The 17,602-nt window shown below is 37.6% G+C and overlaps 1 protein-coding gene across 8 annotated transcripts in view; it reads right to left on the minus strand.

Annotated features, from left to right (window-relative positions):
• SHOC2 (SHOC2 leucine rich repeat scaffold protein) overlaps positions 1-17,602 on the minus strand; it is a 99,995-nt gene that overhangs the window by 21,080 nt on the left and 61,313 nt on the right. For 5 of the 8 annotated variants that reach the window (XM_008270502.5, XM_089314044.1, XM_051823579.3 and 2 more), the window contains one exon: positions 1,686-1,823. The exons of the other annotated variants lie outside the window; for them this stretch is intronic. In XM_008270502.5, coding sequence (XP_008268724.2) covers positions 1,686-1,823 — 138 coding nt within the window. The remainder of the gene's footprint in view (positions 1-1,685; positions 1,824-17,602) is intronic. 8 annotated transcript variants of the gene reach the window in all.

The raw sequence follows: 17,602 nt of genomic DNA on the forward strand, positions 1-17,602 counted from the left end.
CAGTAAAAACTAGAGCACTTACTCTGCTGCTACTACAAATATGATAGAAAGAGCCATGGGTGAAGAATCAGGTATGCACAGATTCTCATGGTTAGGGAATATGGCCAAGTTTCTGCATGCCTTTCTTGCCTGGACCCCTGCAACTCCACCTTTCAAATAAATAAATCTTAAGTTTATTTAAAATCTTAATTAAAAAAAGGAACTAATGATGAGTGATGGCACAAACGAAGTTTACCAAAAAAAAAAAAAAAAAAAAAAAAAAAAAAAAAAAAAAAAACCCGTAAAAAAGGTGTAGGCATTTGGGCTAGTGGTTTAGATGCAGGACATCCATGTTTCACCCTGGAAAACATAGGTTCAATCCCTAGCATGAGCTCCTTTTTCCAGCTTCCTACTAATGCAGATCCTGTGAAAAGGCTTAGGGAGACTGGGGTTGAGTTCCTAAGTCTGAGGTTTGGCCCCAAACCAAGACTGACAATTAGGGGCATTTGTGGAGTAAAAAAGCACATCGCAGTATGTTCTGTCTACCTGTCCACATCCCTCTTGTCTCTGCCTCTCAAATAAGTAAACTTAAAACACCACCAACACAAACACATCTTCCAAAAGTCAGGAAGCTAACAAGATAATCACTACATACCTGACCACAAATAAGCCAGAAACCCAGAAACAAGCAAAACACAAGAGAATTTTATCCTGAGAGAGCATCCTTAACCAGAAGACTGAGCTGAGATGCTAAAGCATGCTTCTGGAAAGAGTCAAAATCTGTCAAGAGTGGGGACTGTGGTAATCACTATCAGGTAGGACCTTCCATAGCTCTACCCTGCTATTGGCAAACCAAAAGTCAAAGAGTTTATAATTAGTCCGCAACAAGGTTTTGATTCACCTAAAGGACCAGAAAACTCTGAAGTCTTTAACAGTAACAGATAAAAGTAGACCCCCTTGGGTACCTGAGAGAAGCAAACAAAACCCCTTCTGAAGAAAGATAAACTCATCATAGGCCTCAAAATCTTTAGTAGCACGACTGAAATATCCATTACTTGAACTATGTAAATTAAATCAGAGGCAGTTTTTGTAAACATGTTAGTATCCTTATACAACAAAAATAACTAAAAAGACATTATACTTTTTAAATTTCTAATTATAGGCAACGTAAAATAAACTAGACTACGGATAGAAAACAAATCATGGTTAGTTCAATTCAACTACATACAGTTTGGTAAAGTCTTCAAAAACACATTTTGAACTTCAAGACATTTCTTATCCCCTCAGCATTATAGGTGAATAAATTTTAGACTATATTAACCATTGTTTAGTTTTAAAAACCAAAAAGCAATGGCTTTCTTTTTTCCATGTAGTCTACTTCAACAAACATGGGATCAGATCTCATATAACAGCATGCAACAACATTCTGAAATAAACAAAAACTCATTCATTCTGCAATTTAATCTTTAATAGAATATACACAACCTAAATTCTATATTCTTTATAATCCCAGTGAATGCTCAGTTTCTAAAACTTACTTTCTCAAGAAATAGAAAAGTCATTCTTAAAACATTATCTTAGAAGTTCTACTCTGATAATTTTGAATTTTAACCTCTAATTTTTATTATCAAAAGAAATAAAAAATAATTCTTTTAATATGCAGGCAGCTACAAATAACTATCAGTATTATCTTTCTGCCCTCATACCTATAGTATCTGGGAGGTCTAGCAGTTCATTGTGCTGCAAGTCAAGGTTGGTTATCTGCGTGCAGTTTCCAATCTCCTTTGGAAGGTGTTCAAGTTGATTGTGGGCTACATCCAGGGTAATGAGGTTACATAATTCACCTAAAAATTGACCAAAATAAAAATGTAATAAGCATTAAAGAATATATCAGATAACACCAGTAAGCAAGAGAGTAAATTTTATAATGTCTAAATGGAAATAATCTTACTATAATGGGCAATTTTTATTTGAAAATGGCAATTATTTAGTGAACCTACTGGCATTATCAGAAGAAAAATACTTATATTTTCTTTCTGAAAAAAATCAAACTCAAATGTGAAACTGTTATTTCAAAATGAGAAGTGGTTAAATTAAAATGTTGCTTGTTAGAGTAGATGTTTAGCCTAGTGGTTAAGATGCCTATGTCCCACACTGGAGTACCTGAGTTCAATACCTGGCACTGGCTCCAGACTCCAGCTTCTTGTTAATGCAGATTTTAGAAAGCAGCAGGTGATGATTCAAGTAACTGAGTTCCTGCCACTCAGGTAGGATAGCTGGACTGAGTTGTGGAGTGAACAAGCAGAGTGCTCTCTCTCTCTCTTTCCCTAATAAATATTTTTACAAGTTGCTTGTAAATGTAACCTGCTATATGTTCTTTTAAATTTAAGTAACCCATTAACCACAAATATTTATATATTTCAATATTAAAAGATAACTAGTTTTTAAGCAAATTCAGCAAAAATTATTTTAGATATATCTTGATCTCACCTTGGAAAGTCACCTGGTACCTTAAAATATATACACTTTTGGGGCCAGTGCAGTGGCATAGTGCAACACCAACATCCCATATGGATGTCATTTGCCAACATCCCATATGGATGTCATTTGGAATCCTAGTTGCTCTACTGCCAATCCAGCTCCCTGCTAATAATCCTGGGAAAGCAGAGGAACATGGCCCAAGTGCCTGGGCCCCTGCACCCACGTGGAAGCCCCCATGAAGCTCCTGGGTCCTGACTTCAGCCTGCCCAGTCCTGGCCCCCTTGCGGCCATCTGGGGAGAGAACCAACAGATGGAAAATCTCTGTGTGCGTGCGTGTGTGTGTGTGTGTGTGTGTGTGTGTAAAACTCTGCCTTTCAAGTAAATAAATGCTTAAAAACATACAAAAATAATAAGAAAATATATATGCTTTCAAAGAGACATGTTCTTGTCTTATATGAATTTCAGTTTATACATTTATATAAGTAAAAACTTCATCTCCATATAATGTCATTGTAAAAAGACAAAAAATAAGACATATTTCTCCTGTTCAGTCTAGCTGAAAGGGCCATATTGTACATCTAGATTTTTTTTTTAGTGTTATTCATTTTTAAAAACTTTTCATTTGTAACAGATGTATGGATCCTCTAGTGATTTTCTATTTTTTTTTTAAGGCAGAAGTTGGAGATTCTGAAAAAGTTAGATAAACAAATAAACAAATAACTGTATAGAACTCTGAATAACAGGTATGAGACAAATTATAAAACTACAAATTATAAACATAATAAGATATGTAAATTGAATTTCATCAAAATTTAAAACTTTTGTGCATCAGTGGATACTATCAAGAAAGTGAAAAGGCAACCCATAGGAGAAAATATTTGCAAATCACACATCTGTTAACAAATTATCTTCTAGAACACATAAAAAATCTATATAATTAAAAAAAAAATAGTACACAAAACTCCAAGGTAGCCAGTTGAATAAACATCTGTCCAAAGATATACAAATAGCCAATAAACACATGGAAAGATGTTTAACATCACTAATCATCAGGGAAATGCAAATCATACTGAGATACCATTTTATATCCATTAGAAGAAAACATGTGTTGATGGGAATGTGAAGAAACTGGAACCATTGTACATTTCTGGAGCTAACGTAAAAGAGTCTACTTGCTGTGGAAAACAGCACAGTGGCTCCTTAAAAAATTAAACACAGAAGTACTGTATAATCCATCAATTCTTCTTTATACACCCAAAATAATTCAAAGTAAGACTCAGTTATTTGTATACCACTGATTATAGTAGCATTATCCACAATAGCTAGAAGATGGAAACAAACAGCAAATGTTCATTAAGGAATTAAAAAACTGTGTTAAGTATATATAATGAAAAATTAGATAGTCCTCAAAAAAGATAAACTTCTGATACCTATTAAACATGGATAAACCCTGAAGATGTTATACCAAGTGAAATAACCCCACACACAAAACAAATAAGCTCAAGTAAGCAGAAGGAAGGTGAAAGAAATAAGATCTTAAAATCAACAAAACTGAAAACACAGAAAAATGAGAAAATTCAATGTAAATAAAATCTGGTTCTTTGGGGGAAAATCACTAATATTGATAACTCTCACAGAGGTAGATGCAATATTAGCAATGAAATGAAACTATGGATCCTATAGTCTCTAAAAGGGTAAAAAGAAATTTACAAGTTTTATAATCAAAAATCATAAATCAAAAAACCTAGATACAGACCAAAAATCACTAACTCAATCACAAGCCACCAAAATTCAGCCAAATGAAATAGAAAATCATTATAGTAGTATAACCAAAAATAAACACTCACTAAAAAGTTCCCTCCAAAAGATATTCTAATCCCAGATGGCTTCACTTTTTTACCAAATGCTTAGACAGAAATAACACCAATTACATACAAATCCAGAGGAAAACAGAAGTAGCCATACTTGTATCAGATGAAATAGATTTCAAATCTAAAGCTATAAAAAAGAGCCTGACAGATCATTATATAATGATCAAAAGCTCAATCCAGTAAGAAAAAAGAATCCTTATAAATATATATATGTACCTAACTTGTAGCACTCAAATACCAAAAACAAATATTAACAAGCCTAAAGACAGATATAGACTCTAATACAATAATAGAAGACTAACATCCCACTTTCAGAAGTAGGCAGATAAACAAGACATAAAATCAACAAAGAAGTGTACAGTTAAACTGCACCCTAGATGTAATGGAACTAGCAGAGTTGCTAGAGCATTTAGATAAAACAAAAGAATGAAGGGCACCCAAACTGAAAAGAGGAAATCAACTTATCACTGTTTACAAATGACATAATTGTATATACAGAAAACCCAAAAGATTCCATCAAAAAGCTTTTAGAATACACAAATTCAGCAAAGTTGCAAGATACAGTCAATGTACAAAAAGCAGCAGTGTTGATATATACCAACTGTGAATCTTCTGAAAAAGGTATCAAGAAAGCAATCCCATTTTCAAAAATGCAAAATACCTGACAATAAATCTAACCAAAGAAGTACTGAAAGATCTCCATAAAGAAAACTATAAATCATTAATGAAAGAAATTAAAGACACAAAGACATACCATATTCATGGAGAAGAATCAGTAACATTAAATGTGCATTATCCAAAGCAATTTACAGATTCAGTGTGATCTCTATCAAAATTCCAATGACACTTTTCACAGAACTGGAAAAAGCATTACTAAAATTTGTATGAAACCACAAACAATCTTGAGCAAGAACAAAGTAGAAGGCATTACACTACCTGACTTTAAAAATACATTACAAAGATATAGTAATTACAGCAGCATGATGGGTAGAGGGTATTATGGTGTAGAGGGTGAAATCACTGCCTGCAAAGCTAGCATCCCATAGGGGTGCTGGTTTGTGTCCCAGCTGCTCCACATGATTACAGTTCCCTGCTAATGGCCTGGGCAAAGCAGAGAATGGCCAATGTGCTTGGACCCCTGCCATCCACGTGGCAGACCTGAATGAAGCTCCTGGCTCCTGGCTCCTGGCTCTGGCCTGGCACAGTCCTCGCCCATGCACATGGAAGAGCTCTCTGTCTCTCCTCTATAACTCTGATTTTCAAATAAAATAACAAAATTTTAAAAATAAAAAACATCACAGAGGCTGGTGTTATGGTACAACGGGGTTAAGCCCCTGCATAAGACTCTGGCATCTCATATTGGAACACTGGTTCAAGTCCTGATCCAGCTTCCTGCTAATGCATCTGGGAAGGCAGAAGATGGTCCATGTGCTTGGGCCCCTGCCACCCATGTGGAAGACCAGGATGGAGTTCCCTACTCCTGACTTCAGCCTGGCCCTGCCCTGGCTATAGCAGCCATTTGGGGTGAACCAGCAGACGGATGATCTCTCCGACTCTCTCTCTCTCTCTGCCTTTCAAATAAATAAATAAATCTTAAAAAAAAAAATCAGCATGGTAAAAACAGATCAACAGACCAATGGAATGGAACAGTGACCGTAAAAGTACACTCACACATATACAGCAAACTCATCTTTGGCAAAGGTGCTAAAAACAGGCATTGACAAAAGGATAGTCCTTTAATAAATGGTCCTGACACAACTGAATAGCCATATACAGAAAAATCAAACAGGACCCTTATCACTACCATGTACCAAAATCAACTCAAAATGGATTAAATATCTAAATATGAGACCTGAAACTTTGAAACTATTAGAAGAAAACAGAGGGAAAATACTTAAAGACACTGGAATGGGCAAGGATTTTTCCAGATCAGACCTTAAAAGAATAGGAAATAAAAACAGAAAAATGGGATGTCATCAAGCTAAAGTGTTTTTGCACAGCAAAGGAAACAATCAACAGAATGAAAAGACAACCTACAGAATGGGAGACAATATTTTCAAGTTATACATCTGACAAGGGGTTGTTATCCAGAATATATAAGGAACTCAACTCAATAGCAAAACAAAAAAACACAAAACCACTCAAATACTTCAATTTAAAAATGGCCAGTATATCTAATCAGACATTTCTCAAAGGAAGACCTAAGTACATGAGCAAATGCTCAAATCCTTAATCATCCAGGAAATGCAAATCAAAACCACAATGAGATATCAACCTCACTCCAACCAGATTGGCTATTATCAAAAAGACAATAAGTGTTGGTGAAAATGTGGAGAAAAGGGAACCCTGCGTTGTTGGTGGGAATGTAAATTGGTACAGCTATTGCAGAAAATATGATGGAGGTTCCTCAAAAACCTAAAATAAGAACTACAACATGGCCCAGCAATCCCACTCCTCAGCACATGTCCAAGGGAAATGAAAGTCATCTGTCAAAGAAACATCTGCATTCCCACGTTCACTGCAGCACCATTCACAATAATCAAGAAACAGAAACAACTTAAGTGTCTATCCACTGATGAATGGATAAAGAAAATGTGGCACATATACATAAAGGAATATTAATAAGTCACAAAAATGATGAACTATGTCCTTTAACATGGATGGAACTGGAGATCATTATGGTACATGAAATAAACCAACTCCACAAAGATAAATATCACATGTTCTTATATGTGAAATCTAAAAAACAGGGACCTTATAGAAGCTAAAAATAAATGGTAGTGGGGCCAGCATTGTGGCATAGTAGGCTAAGTCTGTGCCTGGGAAAGCATTGGAAGATGGCTCAAATGCTTGGGACCCTGCACCCACGTGGGAGATTCAGAGCAATCTCCTGACTCTTGGCTTTGGCCTGGCCATGTGCTGGCCATTGTGGCCATTTGGGGAGTGAACCAGTGGATGGACAATCTCTCTAAGTCTCTTCTATCTTGTAACTGTTACTTTCAGATAAATAAATAAATCTTTAATTTCACTTTTTAAACTTTTTTAGTGTAAGACTGTATGTGACTTGAAGGCTCCAAATAAGCCCTTTATTGCCAGCATATAAAATTTCACAATTAAGGAGTTATTCTTTGGGATCTCAAGGTTACTCATGGTCAAGATTCTTTAAGGTGACCCATTCATTCATTGATTATAGAAAAACTTATTGCTGGCCTACTAGAAATTAAGCAGTGAACAAATAAAATCTCCATTCTTATGGAGTCTACACTACAGTATGCATGGAGCAGGAATCAGAAAATATGTAAAGAAACAAAGCACTAGGACACAATAGCTGTAAACAAAAACACAACAGGGAAAGGAAGCTGGAATTCTGAGTACTGGGCTAAGTCAGGGTAGAAAAATCCTATGCACTGGTTTGAGCTAAATATGGGGCATGGCAGGGGGAAACGAACAGAGGATAGGTAAAGGAAAAGAAATGTTGAAGGTAAATTAGAAACAAAGAGTATGAGGGCCTATACTAAATCAACAGCGGAGGAAGTAAGGGGAATTAATAGGCTCACTACGAAAGCTACCAATAGAGATGGAAAAAGCAATAGTAATGGGATAAAACAGTGCTTCTCAAATTATCTTGTGAAAGCCTAGATTTTGTTTTTGTTTTATTGCCCTCCCCCAACTAGTTATGGAACAATTTTTTTAAATATTTATTTATTTATTTATTTGAAAGGCAGAGTTCCAAAAAGGAAGAAGCAGACAGACATACAGAGAGCTTCCATCGTTGCTTCACTCTCCAAATGGCCGCAATGGCCGGAGCTGGGCTTATCTGAAGCCAGGAGCTTCTCCCAAGTCTCCCGTGCAGGTGCAGGGGCCCAAGGACTTGGGCCATTTCCACTGCTTTCCCAGGCCTTATCAGAGAGCTGGATCAGAAGTGAAGCACCCAGGACTAGAACCAATGCCCATATGTGATGCCAGCACTGCAGTCAGCGACTTTACCCACTACAAAACCGCCAGCAACCCCTGGCCGATATTTTTAAAAACACAAAATTACATGCTTAGATTTTCCAGCAATGCCAAATTGTTATATATGATATTAAATGCATACTTTCAATTTTTGTTCTTATTTTGTTACAAACTAGTAACAAACAGGTCCAATACTTGTCTAAAGAGTAGTCGACATCTTGACTAGGATGAGAACAAAAGAAAAATAGTCTGATTCTAATATATTTACTGAGCCTGGCTATATGAAGAGCATAATGATGCAACTAAGGGGGAGAAACGGGATCTCAAACCCAGAAAAGTTTCACTGAGTTATATTTTGGTCAAGCTGAATTTGAGATATCAGTGGGATATCTAAGTTAAATACCTAGTGGCTTATCCTTTTTTTTTTTATATATATTATTCGTTGAACTTCTTACTTAACAGAGAGTTAATTATATGTGTATAATGTTAATTGAAAATAGATCTTCGTAAAAAATAAGAGTGGGAATAGGAGAGGGAGGAGGAAGAGGGGTGGGAAAGTAAGTGGGAAGGTGGATACAGTGGGAAGAATCACCATGTTCCTAATTATGTTGTAATTATAAAATGTATGAAGTTTGTATTCCTTAAATAAAAGGTTTCTGGGGGGAAAACATGCAGAGCTGAAGAAAACATTATCATGGTAGAACATTTTTGCCCTATCAGAAGTTATGAATCACTTCTTGGCCTTTTGGCTAAGATCAGGTGTACTATCAGAAGTTACGGAGCTTTTAGCCAATGGTAATAATACAGTTCACCTGACAATCAAAAACTCTGGATAAGATATTTTAAAATCACTTTTTAAAGGTATGCAAAGAGATCAAAGTAGAAACTGGCGGGAATTTGACCCTTCAAAAAAAGGGTCTATGGTAGAGAGTCTTCTAAGATAGCCCCCCATCACCCTGTCTCATAAATAACTGTATACACCATTGTATAATTACTCTCCCTCCTTGAGTGCAGGATGAACTCAGCCACTTGCTTATCAACAGAATATGGCAAAAGTAATGAAAATTCTCACACACAATTAGGTAACAAAAGACTGACTTCCATCTTGCTAGCACTTTCTTCATTGATTTCTCAGGATGAAGCAAGCTAGCATAGAAAGAAGTGAATCCTGAAGCCAGCACTGTGGCACAGAAGGTTAAGCTGCAGCCTACAATGTTGGCATCTCATAACAGAACACTGGTTGGAGTATTGGTTTCTTTGCTTTTAGATCTAGCTCCCTGCTAATGTGCCCAGGAAAGCAGCAGAAAATGGCCCAAGCACCTGGGCCCCTGCCACCCACATGTGAGAATTGTATGGAGTTCCAGGCTCCAGGTTTTGGCCTGGCCCACCCCTGGTTGTTGAGACTATTTGGAAGATCTCCTTTTCTGCTTTTCTGTCTCTCTGTCACTCTGCCTTTCAAAGAAATAAAAATAAATCTTCCTTTTTTTTTTTTTTTTTTTTTTTTGACAGGCAGAGTGGACAGTGAGAGAGAGGGGGAAAGACAGAGAGAAAGGTCTTCCTTTTTTTGCCGTTGGTTCACCCTCCAATGGCCGGCGCGCTGCGGCCGGCGCACTGCGCTGATCCGATGGCAGGAGCCAGGTACTTATCCTGGTCTCCCATGGGGTGCAGGGCCCAAGCACTTGGGCCATCCTCCACTGCACTCCCGGGCCACAGCAGAGAGCTGGCCTGGAAGAGGGGCAACCAGGACAGAATCCGGCTCCCCGACCGGGACTAGAACCGGTGTGCTGGTGCCGCAAGGTGGAGGATTAGCCTAGTGAGCAGAGGCGCCAGCCTAAAAATAAATCTTCCAAAAAGAAAAGAAAAAAAAAAGCACACAAATGAATTGTAACAACTGCATGACCTTAGATATGGATCCTTTCCCTAGTGAGCCTTCAAATACCATTCTAGCACAGGCTAACCCTTTGTCACACCTTATAAGAAATCCTGAAAGAAAGTCCAGTTGAGTTGTGCCTGACTCCTGAATCAAAGAAATTAAATAATAAATGATTGTTTTAAAGAAGATATTTTCAAAGAATCCATTATACCATAATAAATAACTAATGTAGGAATCACATGAGACACTCATTTATCATGAAGTTACCCACAAAGCTGCCTATGGAAAATCTCAAGCAAAAGCCAGAATCTCACTGGCCTAAAAAGCCAGAAGACAAGGTTCAGATTATGGCAGTTGCTGGAATTCAAGGGTAGAGGGTCAGGAAAGAAAAATAACAAAAGGGCTATACCTTTAAAGATCACATCTCAAGACTAAGAATGTGCCCCAGATATAGAGTCTCCCTAAGAGGTAAATACAAAGTATCTACACAACCAGGGTGATGCGACAGTAATTTAACTGCCTAGCAAAACAAAATTTAACACTTTTCGGAGGGTGGTTACAAAATCCAGTTGTTAGTATATCATCTACTTACACAATCCAATCAAGAATTCTTAGACTGACTTCTACCTGTGGCAATGATGCAACTAGAAAATGAACACACATGAGAAAAAAGCCTGAAGATAGTAGACAAGACCCATGTATGACTATTTCCTGACAGCACAGAAAACCATATGAGCTTCATGATTGTCCCAGATTACTGACTGGAGACAGGTTTTAGGTCACCAAGAAGTAGAGAAGGAATACTGATTGAATAAAGACCAACAGTTTACTGAAGTGCAGCAAGATTGAGAGGTAAGAAAACAATAAATAGAGATTTGTGTAATCTGCAGGAGAGTCCCTATTAGTCTTTGCCTAAGTTTTTTTTTTTGTTTTTTTTTTGTTTGTTTGTTTGTTTTTAAGATTTATTTTATTTATTTGAAAGACAGAGTTAGAAAGAGAGGTAGAGCCAGGGAGAGAACGAGGTCTTCCATCCGCTGGCTCACTCCCCAAATGGCCACAACTGCCAGAGTTGAGTTGATCCGAAGCCAGGAGCTGCTTCCATGTCTCCCATGCCGGTGCAGGGGCTCAAGGCTTTGGGCCATCTTCTACTACTTTCCCAGGCCATAGCAGAGAGCTGGATCAGAAGTGGAGCAGCCAGGACTCGAACCAGCGTCCATATGGGATGCTGGCGCTACAGGCCAGGGCTTTAACCTGCTGCGGCGTACTCCCAGCCCCTGCCTAAGTTCTGATCTGCAGATATATGTGAAAACAAATTATCAAAGGTCAAAGAGCCAGCAGAAAGCAGTCCAAACGATTCCTAGCAGTCACACAGGCTTGGAATAGTATCAATTCCTATCAGTCAGAAAAGACTTCATAATGCACAGAGAGTATAAGAGAGAATCCTCAAAAAAGAATCAACTTAGTAGCAGATCTACACAAAGGGCTGCTGACACCACCGTGACAAAGGGTAAAAGCAAGCTGCAGAAGGGTGAGACTAACTCCAAAACAACTTAGCTGTAAGCCAGAACTCCAGCACTATGCTAAAGTAATTTAACAAATCTAAGACCCAATAGTGTAAACATTATGAGCTATTACCCAGTTGAAAATTATCAAGTATGCAAAGAAGATTTCTCCACAGCCAGGAGAAAAATCATTCCATAGCAACAGAAATAAAAATAAGAAACTATGGAACCAGAAGACAAGAATATTAAAAAACCTATTAACAATGAGCTCCATATTATTTTTAAAAAGTGACACCTAGGGCCGGCACCGCGGCTCACTAGGCTATTCCTCCGACTTGCGGCGCCAGCACACCGGGTTCTAGTCCCAGTCGGGGCGCCGGATTCTGTCCCGGTTGCCCCTCTTCCAGGCCAGCTCTCTGCTGTGGCCCAGGCAGTGGAGGATGGCCCAAGTGCTTGGGCCCTGCACCCCATGGGAGACCAGGATAAGTACCTGGCTCTTGCCATCGGATCAGCGCGGTGCGCTGGCCGCGGCAGCCATTGGAGGGTGAACCAACAGCAAAGGAAGACCTTTCTCTCTCTCTCTCTCTCACTGTCCACTCTGCCTGTCAAAAAAAAAAAAAAAAAAAAAAAGTGATACCTAAATAGAAAAATAGAATTTACAAAGGTGAAAAATATTTGAAATGAAAATTTGATTACATGGGATTAACAGAAGATTTAGACACTAAAAACTGAAATATAGCAACCGAAAAATTAGCAATAGAAACAACCTATAACAAACATACTCATACACACAAATAGACCATCAGTGACCTAAAAAGGCAATAAAATACAAGGAGGTCGAATGTCTATGTAATCAGAGAATAGTATAAAGAAGAAAGGAAGGAACCACAAAAAGGAAAAAGTTACAAGAAATAATCATTGGCATTTTCCCCATTTTGTTGAAAACTATAAACTGACAGATTCAAGAGGCTCAAACTTCAAGTTAAGAAAAACTTAATTTCTTGTCAGAAACTAAGAAGCCAGAAAAAAAAAAAAAAAAAAACCAGAAAGAAAGCTTTAAAATATTGGAAGAAATAAGAAAAGGAAACTTCCAAACTAGAACTCTGTAGCAATAAAAACAGCTTTCAAAATAAAGGTTTTCAGACACACAAAAGCTGTGACAATCATGAGCAGATCTCTACTACAACGCATCCTACGGGTGTTCTTTGGGCAAAAAGATGAGACAGAAATTCAGATTTTTGTGAAGCATAAAAAGTACCAGATATAGAAGAAAAAGATTTTTTTCAACTTTAATCTCTACAAAAGACAATTAAAAGATAGCTAGTCCAAAAGCACAGGAACCAACTCAAAAGAAATCATAGCAATAAAGGCCGTGACAATTTGAATAAGGTATATAAAAGTAATAAAGGATTATAATCTATAGAATACAAAAAAGTGAGTCCATGACAGATAAATACATAGTGGAGAAGGGACCATTCTTCCATACAGATGAATTTCCACTAATCAGTACAAGAAGAATGGAGTGAGGGGAAGAAAAAGTTACCAACAGTAAAACATTACCATTACCTTACATTTTGTTGCAGGGAAGATCCAGCAATGAATGCTAAAATCAGTGAGCAACCAATTAGGAAAAGCAAGATATTTATACAGTCTAAAACAGAATCTCTCAAAATAATGAAGAAAAGGAAAAAGTTAACTTGTAAGTGGAGAAGCACAGCAGAAATCACATTAACAAATGTCAAAAATCACCAGTATTATGACACTTTCTATTAGTATATATCCCATGATATTCACTGAGAAAGGCACCACAATCACCACAATAATGTTCTTAGCAAAGATACATATACTAGTTAAGAAAAAACATCAAGGAACCAAAAATGAGTGACAAACTTCAAAATACCTGAGTAGCAATCTTAAAAAAGTATCAACATCACAAAAGAAAAGAATTTCAGTCTTTCAGACCATTCCAGATTGGGGGAGATTAAGGACACATTACTATTAAATGTAACAGACTGTGGTACAAAAAGTAGACATTAGTATCCTCAGCAGCCAGAGCTGAGCCAAGCCAAAGTCAGGAGCCAGAAACTCAACTGAGTTTCCCACGTGGTTGGCATCCCTTGCTCCCAGGCTGCCCATTAGCAGGAATCTGGAATCAGGTGCAGAAAGGGTCTCAAACTTAGGCACTCTGTCACAAGCTGTGCATCCAAACCTATGTTTCTACCTAATAATGGTTATATGAAAAGCTGTTATTAGTGAAAGTTGAAAGAGTATATGGGAATCATTTGTACTGGCTTTGTAATTTTTCTGTAAGCTTAAAATTTGCCCAAAATGAAAAACAATTTTAAGATAATTTAAATCTTACGGCAGAACAATTATCAATGATTATGGAATTTATAATACCCAAAGAAGTAAAATTTCTGATAAATGCATAAGCAATGAGAAGAGTGAAATAAAGGTGTTCTGTTGTGAGGTTCTTGGCATATATGTAAAATAGTACATTATTTGAATGTGAAATGTGTCAAGTTCTGATACATATGACAAACACCAGTGAAAACACGTCAGAAAAAAAGCCTCAAAACAAAGATTACATAGCTAATAAGCCAACAATCGAGATAAATGGAATTTATAAAAAAAAGTCCAAAAGGAGGAATGAAAGGAGGGAAAAAAGCAATGAGTGACCATCAGACAGGATAGAAACATAAGCCCTAACTATATGCATACTACTTCAAGAAAACATTTTAAATACAAATACAAAATGAGGTAAAAGAATAGGAAAACATTTATACTGCAGACACCAATCAACAAGGAAGCTAGAATGGCAGTACTAATATCAAATTAAAATTTAGAAAAAGAAATATTACCAGCATTCAAAATGACAAAACAGTCACCTGATCAGAAGAAAAATAAGTCTTAAATATACAAACTAATAACAAAGTCTGAAAATGTAATAAGCAAAAAGTAATAGCACTAACAGGAGAAAGACAAATCCATTGTAACAGCTGGACAATTCAACACTTACTTCTCAGTAATTAAAGGAAAAAGTAGACAGAAAATCAATAGAAGTATGTAAGAAATGCATTACATTATCAACCAACTTGACCTTGTTCATGCTTATGCTATGCTAAAAAAAAAAACATCAGTGGAATACGGTATTCTCAACTACATTCACATTTTTCAATACAGACCACATTTTATATGTCAAAAACAAAACAAAAAAAAAGCCGGCGCCCTGGCTCACTAGGCTAATCCTCTGCCTTGCGGCGCCAGCACACCGGGTTCTAGTCCCGGTTGGGGCGCCAGATTCTGTCCCGGTTGCCCCTCTTCCAGGCCAGCTCTCTGCTGTGGCCAGGGAGTGCAGTGGAGGACGGCCTAAGTGCTTGGGCCCTGCACCCCATGGGAGACCAGGAGAAGCACCTGGCTCCTGCCATCGGATCAGCGCAGCACGCCAGCCGCAGCGCGCCAGCCGCGGCGGCCATTGGAGGGTGAACCAACGGCAAAGGAAGACTTTTCTCTCTGTCTCTCTCTCTCACTGTCCACTCTGCCTGTCAAAAAAAAAAAAAAAAAAAAAAATCTAGAAACCTCTCTCAAATACTTGGAAGTTAAACACTTCACTTCTAAATAACCTATGGGGTCTCAAAAAAACAAAGGATATCTAGAAAACATCTTGAGTTGAATTACAATGAAAACAGTGTCAAAATCTGTACTACTGAGAAGAGTACTTTGAAAATTATAGCTATAGGGCCGGCGCCATGGCTCACCAGGTTAATCCTCCACCTGCGGTGCCGGTATGCCATATGGGGGCCAGGTTCTAGTCCCAGTTGCTCCTCTTGCAGTCTAGCTCTCTGCTGTGGCCGGGGAGGGCAGTGGAGGATGGCCCACGTGCTTGGGCCCTGCACCCACATGGGAGACCAGGAGAAGCTCCTGGCTCCTGGCTTTGGATCGGCGCAGCGCTGGCCATAGCAGCCATTCGGGGGTGAACCAATGGAAGGAAGACCTTTCTCTCTGTCTCTCTCTCTCTCTCACTGTCTAACTTTATCTGTCAAATAAATTAAGAAAATTATAGCTATAAATGTTTATATAATAAAAACAATTTAAAGTCTTGAAATGAATTTAAACTACTGACAAGAAAATAGACAAAAAGTACATATTAAACCTAGAGTAATAAGGAATTAAACAGCAGGGGGTGGAGCTGTGGCACGGCAGGCTAAGCTACCTCCTCCAATGCCAGCATGCCATTTGAGCACTGCTCCACTTCCAATCCACTTCCAATCTAGCTCCATGTTAATGGCCTGGGAAAAGCAGAGGAAGGTAGCCCAAGAGTTTGAGCCCCTGCCACTCACATGGGAGACCAGGATGATGCCCCTGGCTCCTTCTTAGGCTTGGTTCGGCCCTGGCCATTATAGCTATATATGGAGTGAACCAACAGATGGAATATCTCTCTCTGTCTCTGCCTCTCTGTAACTATGACTCAAATAAATGAGTAAATCTTAAAAAAAAAAAAGAGCATAAAACAAAAACAACAAAAAAATAAAAACACAGGAAAAAAGTAGTAAAACTATAAGCAGGATTTTTAAAAAGATCAATTAATGCACCTTTGATCCAACTGATCAAGCAGAAAATACCCAGATTACTAATATCAAGAATGAAAAAGAGATAACTATATAGATATATGTACATATATGCATACACATTAAAATCATGATCAAAAATGTTATGAACACAAGCCAATAAATTTAACAAATGTAAAACAGATGCCTTGACAGATTCAAACTACTAAAACTCAATTTAATAATAGTAAACCTGAGTAACTCTGCATCTATTAAATAAACTAAATTAGTAATTTAAAACTTACCCAAAGAAGCAGTTCATACAGCAGACTCCTACAATGACATTCACTGTAAATAACACTCTGACCTCAGAATCAACCCTTAAGGCTTCCTGGTCTGGCTGAAAGGCCTGTGAGAACATTTCAGGCACGAAAAGCCAAGACTCTGTGGCAAAAAAATGTCCTACATGGAGGATCTCTGTGAGACCTCAGTGGAAAGAAGGGGTCATCAAAGAAGGGTATACTCTTCTCTGAAGGGAGGAGAAAACAACCACTTTGCTTACGGCTGTGTTCAAATACCAATGGAGTCTATGATCAGAAAAGGCTTCCATAGCCTTGGCAGCCCATGGCAAGAGCCTTGGATGATCACTGACGTCATAAATAAGAGTGTTAATTGTTAAAGGAACAACCGAAGTCACTGTGCACTTACTCCCCATGTAGGACCTCCAACCCCAATGAGTTGTACTATGAGAAATCGACTGCAAATTTTGTTTCCAAACTGTACTCTATATGTTGTGTGTGTGCAAACTGTTGAAATCTATGCTTAACATGGAATTGGTCCTCTGTACATAAAATCAAACTAAAAATGAAGCATGATGAAGGAGATGGGAGAGGGAGGTGGGATGGGAGTAGGGGGGTAGGGGAAGGTGAGTATGGTGGAAAGAACCACTATATTCCTAAAGTTGTACCTATGAAAAAATGCATTCGTTAAATAAAAACTTTAAAAAAAATCCACAGTAAAAAAAAAAAAAAAAAAAACAACCTTACCCATAAATAAAATCCTGGTTCATACTGCAAAACTGATAAAATCTACTAACAGAAGAAATAATATTAATTTGATACAAACTTCTAGAACATAAAAATCACCCCATCTCATTCTGTGATTTGAAGCCAGAATTAGCTTCATACTAAATCATAATAAAAGGAAAGAAAAAATCACAGATCCATATTAATAATCAATGGAACTATAAAATCCCTTCACAAAACTTTTATATATTAAATTCTGTGCTATAAAGTACTATAAAAGTCCTATTAAAACATACTTAGTAGTCACTCAAAGATTGGTAAATGAGTAACTTAGGTTTGTTTTATAGGTTGTGAACTTCTGATATTATTA

The sequence above is a fragment of the Oryctolagus cuniculus genome, chromosome 15, assembly GCF_051225735.1.
Source record: "Oryctolagus cuniculus isolate XC-2025 breed Fujian yellow rabbit chromosome 15, ASM5122573v1, whole genome shotgun sequence".
Classification (NCBI taxonomy): Eukaryota; Metazoa; Chordata; class Mammalia; order Lagomorpha; family Leporidae; genus Oryctolagus; species Oryctolagus cuniculus.